The sequence below is a fragment of the Poecile atricapillus genome, chromosome 3 (assembly GCF_030490865.1).
Source record: "Poecile atricapillus isolate bPoeAtr1 chromosome 3, bPoeAtr1.hap1, whole genome shotgun sequence".
NCBI classification, from domain to species: Eukaryota; Metazoa; Chordata; class Aves; order Passeriformes; family Paridae; genus Poecile; species Poecile atricapillus.
The window spans coordinates 26,103,488-26,117,371 of record NC_081251.1 but is presented as its reverse complement, the minus strand read 5'-3'; the positions used below and the strand labels follow the sequence as shown (position 1 = coordinate 26,117,371).

The window sequence follows — 13,884 nt, the reverse complement described above, 5'->3', positions numbered from 1 at the left end:
TGTCATGTGGTGCTGCTACCCAGACACTTCTGCCTGAGGAGTATTACTGTGGACAATTCTGATATCTGTAGATTTCAGGGATGGAAAGCCGTTGAACAGGAAATTAGATGGCCAAAATTTGGTGTTTAGGATCAAAATCATGCCTTAATTCTGAGTGTGTGAGATTTTTTTGCAGCTGTAAGTTAAATGACTAGGTTACACAGATTGGGAAAGCCTTGGAGGTCTCTTCATGTAGGCACCTAAAATAGCAATTAGGCTTGGAAGTAATACCTACATGCATCAGTGGATCTGTTCTCTAGGCCTGTATAGAGGAAGCATCCTTCATCAAGTGAGTGGTTAAGCAAGTATTTACTTTCAAGTGTGAACTTGGAGCCTTCATAATTAAGTTTGGTTTAAATATAAATAAATTGATTGCCAAAGACAAGCTTCAGGCTTCTTTATAGTCAAAGTTAAGTGTACGCGTTAGACCTCTTCTGATGGATTGTTTCAAAATGCAAGTGTTTTCTTCTTCTTATACATAAAATAGCTCAGATATGGATATTTCCTGCCAGAATTTTCTCCATGGTAGAAATATTCTTTCTATTTCCTTCAGGTGACCAAAACCAGTCTTTAAAGCCCTTGACTACAATTGGAATTTACTTTTATTTCCGTTCAATAGTGTGTAGCAAAATAATTCATTCAGAGCCTGGAGAACTGCAAAACTCTATTCTTAAAAACAGAATATCCCTTGGAAATCTTGTGATACAAGTGATATTTATTCTTTGGAGAAAAAAATGTGTTCTTGTAGGACTAATATAATCATAATAAAACCAAATGACAGAGAAGGAACAAAAAGGTGATACAGATACTTAATTTAAATTTTCCTGTTTGTACATTTTAAATAACCAATACTGGTTTTTATTAAGCAAAGCTTTTGCGAACACTATATCTATAACTGATATAAAAATGAATGTTTACTGATTAATAAGAATAGTTGAAAATTATTATCAGTTTATGGAATTCTTAGCATAAATGCAGTAAACCTTTTAAAGATGGCTGATAATTTGTCATCAGCTAGCTTATTGTAACAAAACATTAGTGTCTATAACATTTGTATCACTTTAAGGTAACTCAAAAAAAAAAGTATTAAAATTATTTCTGGAAAGTGAACATGACAGCAGAGGAAAAGAAGGTATGTTTTCCTCCAGCCAGTGTAAATGAAGTTATATCTGCTTTCTTCAAATGATGTTTCTCTTCTGCCAAAGGCTTGTTGCTTTATTTGTGACACAGTAAGCTTTTAAAGCTCTTACAATGCCATCAGCTTTTATTATATCCCTCTGCTCTTCATTTTTTCAAATCACTAAATAACTGTATTTATCCTTTTGAATGTGGTGATTTGGCATTGTCTGTCAGCAGCCTGGGTGTAGTTGAGCAAAACCCTGTATCATAGTAAGGAGCCCTTTTATAAGGGGTGGTAAAGTTTGGGACTACAGTCTGTGCTCATTAGTTTTGATCCTTTTGTGCAGAGACTCATCCTCAGCAATAGCTGTAGCCATCACAGTTTACACTTTTGCAGACCCCAAACAATTGTTTATACCCTGAGACAGGAAGATGTATAATCTAGCATTGGTGGAACTAAGAAGTGCATTGAAAGCAGAAGGCCTCATCCAGCTATATATTTAGGTTTAAAATTACACACATGTAGCTGAAAAAAAATCTCTGTATCCCAAGAGTGCTTTTCAGAACTGGTCGTCAGAGGCAGTTAGTCCCTTTTGTTGTGTTTCCACTGACACTGGTAGCCCTGTGTCCCAGTAAATGTGGTGTTGCCATCACCTGTTGCAGGTTGCAGGCTTTGTTCTGAAACAGTAGCAAAGGGCTGGGACCTGCCAGACTTTCTCTGGACTGCTCAGGGTCTGTCCCAAGCTCCCTTTGAGCTTGCTGACTTCCAGCAGCCCTTGTCTAATGGTTGAGTGATTTTTACCTTCACTGCTTTACTTTTTGCCTGGGTTTGTACTATATCTGTAATTAACGGTAGCAATAATAAATCATTGTTCTGTGTGGAGGGTGCTAGAATGGCCCTGGAATAAAAGTGCTGCACAGAGGAGTACGGGGTTGGGATGGAAGTGGAGGCATTGAAAGCAAAGGCATGGGATGATAAGGAAGGCTCCAGGACAGTGAGTGGGGACTGGGCATCAAGGTCAGCTGCAGGTCATTAAAGGGACACAACATTGGGATCTGAGTAAAATCACTTCATGAGTTACAAAGAGAGCAAAGAACACATACAGCAGGTGTAAAACCGTATCTAGTGAATTTGGATGGGAAATGGAGTTGCTAAACAGTGTATATAGCATGTTTGCCATCCTAAAAATAACCCCCAGTCTTTCCAGGAGAGAGGAGGAAAAAATTACAGCTGTCTGTTTTATGTGTCTGTAGTGGATTGACTTTGTCTGGATGCCAGGTACCTACCAAAGCCTCTCTATCTCTCCTCTCCACAATTGCAGAGGGGAGAGAAAATATAACAAAGGATTAATGGGCTGAGGTAAGGACAGAAAGAGATCACACCAAATACTATGAAGGGCAAAAGAGGCTAGAATTGGAGATATTAATTGTTACTAACAAAATCAGAGCAGGGTAATGAGAAGCAAAATAAGATCTTAAAACGACCTTTCTACCACTACTCCCTCCTTCCCAGCCCTACCTCCTCTCGCCCAGTGGTGCAGGGAGACAGGGAATGGGGGTTACAGTCAGCTCAGCTCACCACAGGTTATTTCTGCCACTGGTCCAGAGGAGGATTCCTTTCCCCGATCCAGTGTGGGGTCTGTTCCACAGGAGACAGTCCTCCATGGATTTTTCCAACACCAGTCAATCCCACAGGCAGCAGTTCTATGCTTAATGGTGCAATGTGGCTCATGTGGGATTCAGTCCTTCAAGGACAGCCTGCTCCACCATGGGTACCCCACAGAGAAACAAGTCCTGCCAGGAAACCTGCTCCAGCATGGGCTGCTCTCTCCACAGGTCCCTGCCAGGAGCCTGCTCCAGCACAGACCCCTCTCATGGGGTCACAGCCTGCTCTCAGGCATCACCTGCTCCAGTGTGGGGCTCCTCCAAGGGCTGCAAGTGGATCTCCATCCCTGTGTCCCTCCATGGGCTGCAGGGGCACAGCTGCCTCACCATGGGCTGCACCAGGGGCTGCAGGGGAATCTCAGCTCTGGCACCTGGAGCACCTCCTGGCCCTCCCTCTGAACTGACCTTGGTGCCTGCAGAGCTGTTCCTCTCACATGTTCTCTCTCTGCTCTTCTCTGGCCATAATTACATCTGAAACACAACTTTTTCTTTCTTCTCCTTAAACATGTTGCCACAGGAGTGTTTGCACCTTGGCCAGCCACGTCTTGGGGCCTTCTGAGACTGGCTCTGCCAGACTCCGAGGAAACTTCTGGCAGCTTCTCACGGAAGCCAGCCCTGTACCCCCAGCTACTACCAAAACCTGGCCATGCAAACCCAATGCAATATATTGCTTCGAAGTACTGCAGCTCACATCAACAGTACTGCAACTCACATCAGTGTTGTCCTCTCCACACTGAAGCCATTAATTGTAGGACCCCCAGGGTAGTGGAAGGGTGTGCATAAAACCAGGGAAAGAGTCAGACACTAGAAAGTTAGTTTATGTGCCATTTTGCCTGCATGGAATTTGAACTGCAATCATTAGTATGGAACTACACTTCTAATAAACCTTATACTAAACGGGGAAAAAAAAAAAAAAAAAAGACTCCTTTTAAGATATGTTTTCACCCATAGTAAAACTGTAACATCTTGTTTGGAGTTCAAGCAAACTATATTGTAACTTGGTTGCAACAAATTGCTAATTAGCCTCTCATAAATAAAAGCATGACATTTTCTACTCTCATTAATTAAGGCAAAGTCTTCCTGAATCTGAAGACATCTGGATTGCAGAGATCCCTAGTTATGATCATAAGTTTTAAGATTAAAATAATCCTATGAAGCATCTTTAGGTAAGTTAATCGTGCATTTCTTGAGGATCTTTGATTTCCTACATAAGCTTTTCAAACTTGCAATTCATTGATTGTATTCACTGAACATCTTTGGCTTGGTTAATTCAAGGAGCAATTGTCTTATGCCCAGGTGGTTCTTATCTGTGCTGTTTTAGCTTCTGCCTAGATTTGTACAAATGTAGAAACATTTGTACGTCTGTGAACTCTATCACTGCTCTTAGTTTTCTGGCAGGGAAATTTTTTTTCTCCAAAGAATTTCTATTTTTTCTTCATTTAACCTTCAAGTCAGATGTTAGGGTTCTATCAATAGTGGTTGTCTTATCACATTCTTCTGCTAATTAGTCTTTTTTTTCCTTTTCACCCCTCTAAACAACAAGATTATGTAGCTATGGTTTAGTACCTCCTAGCCATTAAGATTTTGTTGCATTTCATTTCATTATGAAAAACATCAGGAAATAAAACACTGAAGGACCTGTTTCCCCAAGACACTACTGAATGTACACAATTCTCTGCTCCATTTCACTGAGTTAACAATGAAAATTTTAATGATGAATCAAGTATAGAAAAATAATTGTTGTCACCTGTATCTGCAGTAATTTTCTCTGTTGTAGGCGATGTTCTTTCTAGTGCCTGCATTTCATAATGGGGTCTCTGTAGTTGACTGCAGGTGTTGTACACCCACTCTCTTTGCACTGCTATGTGAGCTCTCTTCATGTACTCACCACCTCCATCTTCTTTATTCTTCTTCCTGGAGTGAGAATATCTAGTTTAAAAACAAGAGTCAAAGAACAGCTAAAGTCTTTAAGGTCTTTTTAGCTTCATTCTGTACTCTGCTGAATCGTTTTCCAGTGCCTCATCCATTATCACATTGTTTCTCCTTTTTGTTTTGTTTTGTTTTGTTTTGTTTGTTTGTTTGGTTTGTTTGGTTTTGGTTTTGTTTTGTTTTGTTCTTTGTTTCGCCACTGATGGGACCTTGGACCTGAAAGATTTTTAACTCCAAACCCAGTTCCCCCAAGAAATTAGTTCACGATTACTTTTGCTACAGCCAGTGTGGCAGACAACATTTTGATTTTTTCTCATTCATGTGCAGATTAAAAATTAATAGGTTTGCATTTGTCAAACTGCATGCTCATTAATTTTCTTCTGTAGCATTGCTGAATTGATCTTATGAATAATGCCTGCGTAGCAGCAGCCCTGTCATTATCATCTTTGTCTAGTCTCTGCACTATGCTTTTCTTTGTAAATTCTTGCAAGATATAAAATCCATTGCAATTCTCATATTGTTCCTAAGACACCCATTGTTTCTTTTCATAGCTGTATTTGTTTCATTATAAGAAGTTCTTTGTATTGTATTGATGAAATTTATCTCAAAGATCTACACATTTCCTACTGAAAGTTTCTTTTCTATTATTCTTTGTTATCCTGTTATTTCAGTGTTATGAGGACACTTTTGATTCACCAATCTAGACTGTGTAACTTTGCTTTCTGTGCAAACTCCATTTCTTTCAACTTTATTCCAGTATTTCTATTCAAGCATTTTAGCCAGGCTTCCTGAAAAAAAAAGCAGTCCTCTGTCGACACACATCCTTTTAAAATGTTAAGACTCCTTTCACATCCAGAGATAACTCATCATTTTTCTTGGCCTTTGTGTTCCTGTCACTCACATGCTTCACTTTTGCAGAGGTTGGTACTCCTAATATTTCTGCTATAGTTTTATAAGTAATTTTCTCTTTTTAGTCAACTCAAAATTCTAAAACACAGTAGATGTTTCAAAATAACTGTTACCCTATGAGAGAGTGGATTATAGAGCCATGCATCATGTTGAGGGTGGATGGACATAAGCACTGTGTGACAGATACTCTAAGAATGAGAGGAAGAAGAGAGAATGAAGGGAATAAAGGAAATCTGAAGCACATTGTATGAGGGGAGCTGAGTTTGGTCACTCTTGAGAAGTGAAGGGAATTGACATTGTCCTGGGGTGACTTTATGATACTGGTATCCCCAATCGTCTGGTTTATGTTATATATTAAGTTCTGCACCTTTAAGACTGGCTCTGAGAGCAAGAGAGGGGGAAGAAGAAGCCGCAGTTTGTGTTAAAGAAAAACATCACTCCCACACATCTCGCTCCTGGACTGTGGTGTCTGCAGCACGGACAGACAGCGGGACAGAGCTTCTCTCTGGTTTTTGGTTAGTTTTAGCTAGCTGAGGCAGAGCAGTTCCCTGGACCTTTGTTTTTTCCCTTTTTTCCTGGATCTGTGCAAGCCTGCTCTGGACTGAACACCCAGCCAAACCCCAGGAGCTCACGCCTGTGGCCCACCGGGGCCTGGGCCTCGGCACTTTCCAGCGCCAGAGGGACTGATAAGAACCTGAGCGAGCAGAGCTACACCACATGAAAAGGACTTTTCTTCCTGGATTTGCCATCCCATCAAACAGCGAGAGGTTTTATTATTTAATATTATTCAATTTTCTGTTAAATAAGCAGTTTTTCCACTTCTCTCCAAGGAATTTTTTTTTTTTCTTTTCCCAGACCAGTTGAGGGGGGAGGGGTCATTTGAGGTTTTTTTCCTTCCCTGAGGAAACACCCATTTGGAGTTTTTCTCCCAAATTTGCCCTAATCTAGGACAGACATGCAGAATGGAGTGAAAGAGGATCAGGATGAGGGGCAGTTGTCTCTTGTGTTTTCTCTGCCATGCTCAACCCACACTGAAGTAAAACATTGTCACTGTGAGCTAAGCAAGAACCATACTATGAATCTAAAAGTCAGAACTAAGAGCAATTGCTCTAATCCAGAAGCCCAAGGAATCTATTCCTTTCCTTTTATAAAGCAGAACTAATCAGGTCCCAGGTTTTTAGTTTTCTACCCTAAGATCCCGTGCCTGAAACTTAACTGCATTTTGATTCAGTGAATCCATCAGGCTTTCGATGCGCATCACCTTCCACTGTGATTCATTCCATATCTATATAAGTAAGCTTAGGCAGATACTATTTCTGTGCTTGTGCTGTGAGAGAACCACTTGGCTGCTGGATGGACACTGACTAAGGCTGTGAAAGCTGAACAGGGTCTAGAAAACTGCTGGACATGATGTAGGCAATTGTAGAACATAAAAAGCTATGAGAATCTGTCACAAGCTACAGACAGCAGCTGAGGAATACCTGAACCTTAGAGGCGATTAAGGCAAATTTATATAAGAAACTGCCAGAGTGCACAAGTAATTGCACTGGTGTGTTAGAGGCCACTAGGGCCTTGCAAGGCCATTAGCACCCAGATAGTCTTGTAAAGAACACCATAAAAAATAGATTCGTGATGATCCCACTTACTTTACCTTAATGTACCAGGTGCTAGAAAGTCTCATAAGCCATTTCAGCCCTTAGCAGTCCTACATGGGGTGTTATTCATTAGTGTTTTTGTTTGACTCAGAAACATTTTAGAGGAGAGCCTCCTGATCATTCCCAATTCCCATTATTTAAAGCAAGCAGAGCTCACAGGGTTTTAACTGGACTCCTCTCCTATGAAACTAAATCAAGGCTGGACTCCAGAAAGGCTCTCTGTCTTCTAATGGGAACTCAGTTATTGCAAGTATTTTATTTTAGAAATAAAATAACAGTTCTCATGCTCTGCAGCTACAGGATGTAGCCTTTGTATTATCTGGAAAATCAACAATCCTTGAGGCTGGATCTTCTAACAGATAAAAAGAACTGAATACTTATTTTTAGGAGCATAGCATCTTGCAGATGTTTTTGATATCAAGCATTGGTGTAAACTGGTCAAGGCTAAAATAAGTGAAGTTAATGCAGAATTAAATAAGCTAAAGCAGTAAGAATTGTAGTTCTGTTTTTACAGTTTCTATATCTTAGCTAAATGTTAATAAACTATATTTAAGTATATACTAAGAAGCTAGAACTTTTTCACCATTTTCAAGCAAATTAGTTTACTTCTTCTGTGATAATGTTTTCTGTATATACATATTTTCTTTTAAATTACATTTTTCAAAATATTTTTGAAGACTGAGAGTTCAACTCATCATTGCTTTAGCATTACTTATGGCTATCTTGTGTAGTAATGGCATAGATTTTTCATTATGTTGTCATAGCCAGTGCCATTTACATGATCACTATTCTATGTCTTTGATTTTTATGGAGCAGTAACTACTACAAATGTATTTTGCAATTTACATTTGCCCATCTCAAAGCTATGTGTAAGAAAGTGGATTGACATTTCAGAACATTACTCTAACATGAAGTAGGATTATTACACTTATTTTATAGCTAGAAAATTGGGACCCAAAGATGGTTGTGCTATATCTAGGTGAGGTGATTCAGCATCTGAGCTGGTGAACACTGCATTGCATTTCCCTGAATTGGGACTGGGGCGGAAGCTCAGACATCACTGAGTACAGAGAGCTTCTCAGGGGCCCTTGGCATAAGGAGCACATGGATCTGTCAGAGCAAGTCTAGAGGAGGGCCATGAAGATGATCAGTGCTGGAGCCCTTCTGCTATGAAGAGAATTTGGGTTGCTCAGCCTGAAAAAGAGAAGGCTCACAGTAAATTTATGGCACCTTTCAAGTACAGAAAGAGGCAAGAAAGCCAGAGCACTTTTCACTTTGTGAGAAGGTGCATGGTGAGGGGACAAGGGGTAGTGGCTTTAAACTGAATGAGAGTAGGTTTTAGGTTAAACGTTAGGAAAAGTTACCTCACTAGGAGTGTGGTGAGACACTGGAACAGTTTGACCAGAGAAGTTGTGGATGCCCCATCCCTGGGAGTGCTTAAGGCCAGGTTGGATGGGGCCCTGAGCAAACTGATTTAGTGGAAGGTGTCTCTGTTCGTGGCAGGGGCACTGGAACTAGATATTCTTTAGGTCACTTCACACCCAAACTATCCTGTGATTCTGTGTCTAAACTAAAAGTCCTAGGGCATATTTTTTCTTGTGGTGATACTAAAATGTCACAAGCTACAGACATTTGTTGTATATATCTGTATATATTTGTTGTATATATCTTCAATAAATATCTGGCCGCAGATATTTGTTGAAGAACCTAAAGAGTTTACTAAACAATAGTGTTCTGAAATGGTTAAATGCATCTCTATTTTATGGGGTTTTTTGTGGGGTTTTTTTTGCAAAGAGCTAAGATTCAGACAGATGAATGCAGCTTTTCCATTATGTATTTAAATGTCAGTACTTCCTTCTGGAGTATTTAGCATTTTTTCAGTGTGTTGATTAAAATCTTCTTTAGATGATCATTATGCTGGTTTTATCATTCAAACACTCAAAACTGATTTTTAAATCTTTAAGTGGCTTGAACCAGACTTTTATTTCTCAAAGGATTTAAAAGTCTGCTCATAGTATGTCCTTCTGTCATGTTATCTGTGAATGCTAAATCACTGCAAAATTAGTAGATTTCCAGTTCTAAAAATGAAATCCACCCTTTCTTCATAGGAGGAAGAACTAAGGAAAAGCGGAGAAGCCAAATATGCGCACTTGAGTGATGAGCTCCATGTATTAATTGAAGTGTTTGCTCCACCTGGGGAAGCGTATTCTCGTATGAGTCATGCCTTGGAAGAAATAAAAAAATTCCTGGTTCCAGTAAGTCACTTGAAACATTCTTCTATGACAGGTTTCATTCCATCGAGTTTGTTCCTTTAGACTAAGGAAAAAAACCCTTCACTCTGTTCTCTTGAACTTTCATCTTTCATTCTTTTGTCCCAGGGAGATGCCAAACAGGCCATTAAGTGTTGATGCTCTGATATATTTTCTAGGTGTTTTATTATTTCTGTCTGTCATTGTTTTTTTGCTTTCCTTCTTTCTGGAGGAACTGGTAGATGACTTTTGTTTTCTGATTGCAGACATTAGTATGAGAGTACACTTTCAAGTTTTTTGAATATTTAAGTCTGTAAAAACATTTTAATACATGTAACAATTTACCTAAATATGATGCTAATGAAGTTAATTAATTTCTTGTGGAGCAAACAGCATGAACAAAACATTCCTAAGACATTTCTGTTCAGCTTATGAATCAGACCACAGTTTAGCAATCTTCCATCAGCTAGGAGAGGGCAGGAACGTACTTTAAAGTTGTGAATTTGTAAAGTTGTCAATTTCTCGATTTGATTTATACTAGATATATAATTTTCTGGAATATTTATCTTCATGTTTATTGATTTTCTTCAAATTCTCTGAAAATTATTTTTTCCACATTTATAAATTCATTCCACTCTATTTTCATACTTAAATTTGTCTTAGAATTGAAGCATATGTGTACTAAATATTAAGTGAAGTAGTACTAGAATTACATGAGTTCTTTTCTGAGGTCTGTCCTGAGAGTTCTTAGTGCTCTTAAAATGTTCAGAACTCATATCCCTTAAAAAGAATATGATGAGAACTTGTTTCTATTTTTGATGGGAAAAATGAAGTGTCTGTTCATGTCTCTTGATAATAATGGAAGGATTCAAAGAGTGCCTCTTTTATGAGTAATAGGAAGTCAAGATATGAAATGCTCAGGTGAGGCATATGAATACTTGCATGGCAGAATTTCAACACCTTTTTTGTTGTGGGCTTTTTGATGTGGGAAAAGGTGAATCTTTACAAGTAAAATGTTTAAATACACTATTTAAATGTTAAATTTTTAAGAGCAAATAAACTTTTTTTTAAGAACACAAAGTAACTTAAGATTGTTAAAAATAAATAGCTGGATATTGCTTTTCAGTAAAGAAGTTTGTGGCATGAAGTTCCCAGAAATGAGCTACATTTTAAACAAGTTAAATCTGTCTTTCTGATTCTTCCTTCTGATTTCCTTATGCTTCCAGTTTGGGAACACTGGTAATAAAATACCATTTAAAATTCTTTGAAATAACTGTGAGACAAGAAAGCATTTACTTTTTCATGATTTCTGACTTTATGTTGAGTGTAAAATACAAGGGACAAATTAGGTGAATATTGTAATGCTGGCAGCATGGTGTGGAATGACATTTTGGCTGCAAGCTAATGGTGAAGATCTGCCAAGCCATTACACTGGAAGAAAATTTATCATTAAGTTACATGTTCTTGAAAAGTCTGGCATGTTATAGCTTAAAATAATAACAGGGCCAATTTCAAAATTTGCCAATCTTTGTCATTATGTCCAGTTGTTCATGACTTTCCAAAACTCTGTTTCTGTAAGAGATTCCTGTTGAAAGTTACCTTCTTATGTCCTTTTCATTCTGGAAGAGAGCTCCTGCATTCTAGCATGATGCAATGATGGTGGCACCTGGATTTTTAACATCCACCACGTGTTCTGTTCAGCCTGGGTGAATAAGGGAGAGACACCAGTGTGTTTTGGGAGTAATATTAAAATTTGTTATAATATTCAGCATCTGTGCAAGCATATATTTTGTGTGACATATTATTTATTTCTAAGGATTATACGTCTTTTCCAGCACAAGTATAATAGCTACACTGGAGAAAATATTAAAACAGGTTCTTTGTTATGACATTTTGAACATGGTTGGCAGTGGCAGTAATAGACCCTGTCAGAGAAGGCCACCAAATTTGTCAGGCATGATTTGCAGTTAGTGAAGCCGAGTTAGCTGTCACCATTCACCTCTTCATTTTACATGTGTCTTTGCAAAGCTTCCAGGAGGATTTGTTTCCATGGTCTTTCTGACCTGAGGTAAGGCTGAAAGAGCTGTAGTTCCCTGTGTCTTATTTCTCTTTTTGAAAGTGGGGGTTACTTTTCCGGTCAGTGGGAGCCTCAGTGGACTGACATGACTTCTCAAATATGATTGGTAATTTTTATTGGTAATAAAAAATATGATTCCATATTTTTTAGATGTTTCTGAGTCTGATGCTGTCCTATAGCTGGCAATTCTTCATTCCCCCAGTTCTCATCTTTGCCTTCTTGACCTGGGCAGTGTGGCTGGAGCACTTGTCCGTGAAGACCAAGGCAAAGAAGTTGTTGATTACCTCAGCCTTCTCCATGTCCTTGGCAGCAAGGTCTCCCGTTTTGCTCTGGGGAGAACCCACATTTTCCCTAGTCTTCCCTTTATCACTGATGTACTTTTCCTGTTGCCCTGGTCAATTTTAATCCTATCCAGGCTTTAGCTTTCCTAACACGATCCCTGGCTGCTTGGACAATTTCTGTATTCCTCCCAGGCTACCTGTTCTACCCTCTGTTGGCTTCCTTTTTAGGTTTGTCCAGGAGCTACTTGTTTATCCATATAAGCCTCCTGTCATTTTAGCCTGACTTCCTCTTCATTGAGATGCTCATTCCTGAGCTTGGCAGAGGTGATCCTTGAACATTAACCAGCCTTTTTGTGCCACTCTTCCTTCCAGGGAATCATAATCACTCCAAACAAGTAACAATTGTACTTTATGACTTGTTTGTTAGTTTTATCCCCTCTGCTTCATTTCAGATTTACAAAGCAATTATTAACTGACTGGTTGCAACATTTTTCAAGGGTTTTGCACTCAGAAAGATTGCACTAGATAATTTCCTTTTTTTCCCTATTTGCAGCATCTCTTGAATTTGTTTTACAATGTTTTGGTGTTTATAAGACTTAATTTATTGCAGCAGTGAATATTGGGATTGCATGACAAGGATAAAACAGTAGACTATAACAGTTTTATTTATACCAAATCAAGGATGTAATAAACTATTCAAATGAGTTTTCACATTGTTTATGAATTTTGTGATTTGAATATTACATGAAATATTGCCCTCAGAAATTATACTGATCATGTCAGTGAAATAGAATGTTTTTATACCTTGTTCAGAAGTTCTGATGAGACTGAATTTTAAGATAAATGCCAAGAAAACATACTAAGAGAAAAGCAGATAAATGTAGAACAGGACTGAGAAAAAAAAAAAGCAAGCTGAATATTTTTTAACTGAAGCAAAGTTTTCATGAACAACTACTTTAGATTTAAATATGATTACTTCATTTTCACCTTCAGCCTTACTCAATAATAGGTATCCATATTTTTACTAGTGAAGATTTTGCGTCCATCCCAGAGTTAGAAATCAGAGTCTGTCCCACAAGTTTCCACATTTCAAAGCTGCAGCTCAGTCTCAGGTTGGTACGCTGGGCTTCTTCCAGCAGGCGTTTCAGTGTGTGAATCCCACTGACACGTTTCCAAAGCCAAGCTGCTTCCTTTGCTGTCTGCAGCTCCCGTTTTGCAAATGGCTTGAGGTGTGTTGGGTGCTGCCAGCAGGACATTGCTAACTGGTTGATAAGATTTGTTCTGTAACTGACTTTGCTAGTTCTTCAGTGGGTTTTATGCAAAATTAAGGCTTTGTGGGGTGTCAGATCCAATTACTAGCTAAATACTCTACTCCATTTTGGGTTGATGTTTACTTAGTATGAAAATTTGCATATAATTGAAATATGACAGATCAAAAGACCCATGATTAAGTAAATAGGATTAATCTCAGTCTTGAAACACAGCTGCCTGCTCCATTATTTTTCTGTCAACTCAATAAAAATGAAAACAAGAATGTGCTCCCCAAGTCAAAGTTTTACATTAGCAATCACGTTTGGAATTGAAGCTAACACTATTGGAAATACAAGAAGTAGGGATGCCTAGGAGGAGGATGTGTTTTGCAGATACACCTTTGTGGCCAACACAGATTTGTTAAAATCCATAGGTGTCTGGCAGCCAAGTACTTGTGATCCCAAACTGCCAGGGACCTGGGTCTGTGTGACAAAGCTAAGGCTCATGTTACATCTCAGTGCCTCAGAATGGGATGCAGGGTAAACAAACTAGGGGGAGAGACAGGGGAGCAGAGCCTAGAAGCTTTTCAGGCTTTAAAATCTGCTGATTTTTTAAGGTTCACTGCTGATATTTTAAGGTTAAATACAGTCAAATTTTTTCACTATTAATGACCAATGAAATTCTACATCACTCTTGTTAAATAGCAGTAT

The 13,884-nt window shown here is 38.7% G+C and overlaps 1 protein-coding gene across 2 annotated transcripts in view; it reads left to right on the top strand.

The window, feature by feature from the left end:
* KHDRBS2 (KH RNA binding domain containing, signal transduction associated 2) overlaps positions 1-13,884 on the top strand; it is a 315,240-nt gene that overhangs the window by 153,373 nt on the left and 147,983 nt on the right. For both annotated transcript variants that reach the window (XM_058835324.1, XM_058835325.1), the window contains exon 4: positions 9,425-9,571. In XM_058835324.1, the coding sequence (XP_058691307.1) occupies positions 9,425-9,571 (147 nt within the window). The remainder of the gene's footprint in view (positions 1-9,424; positions 9,572-13,884) is intronic.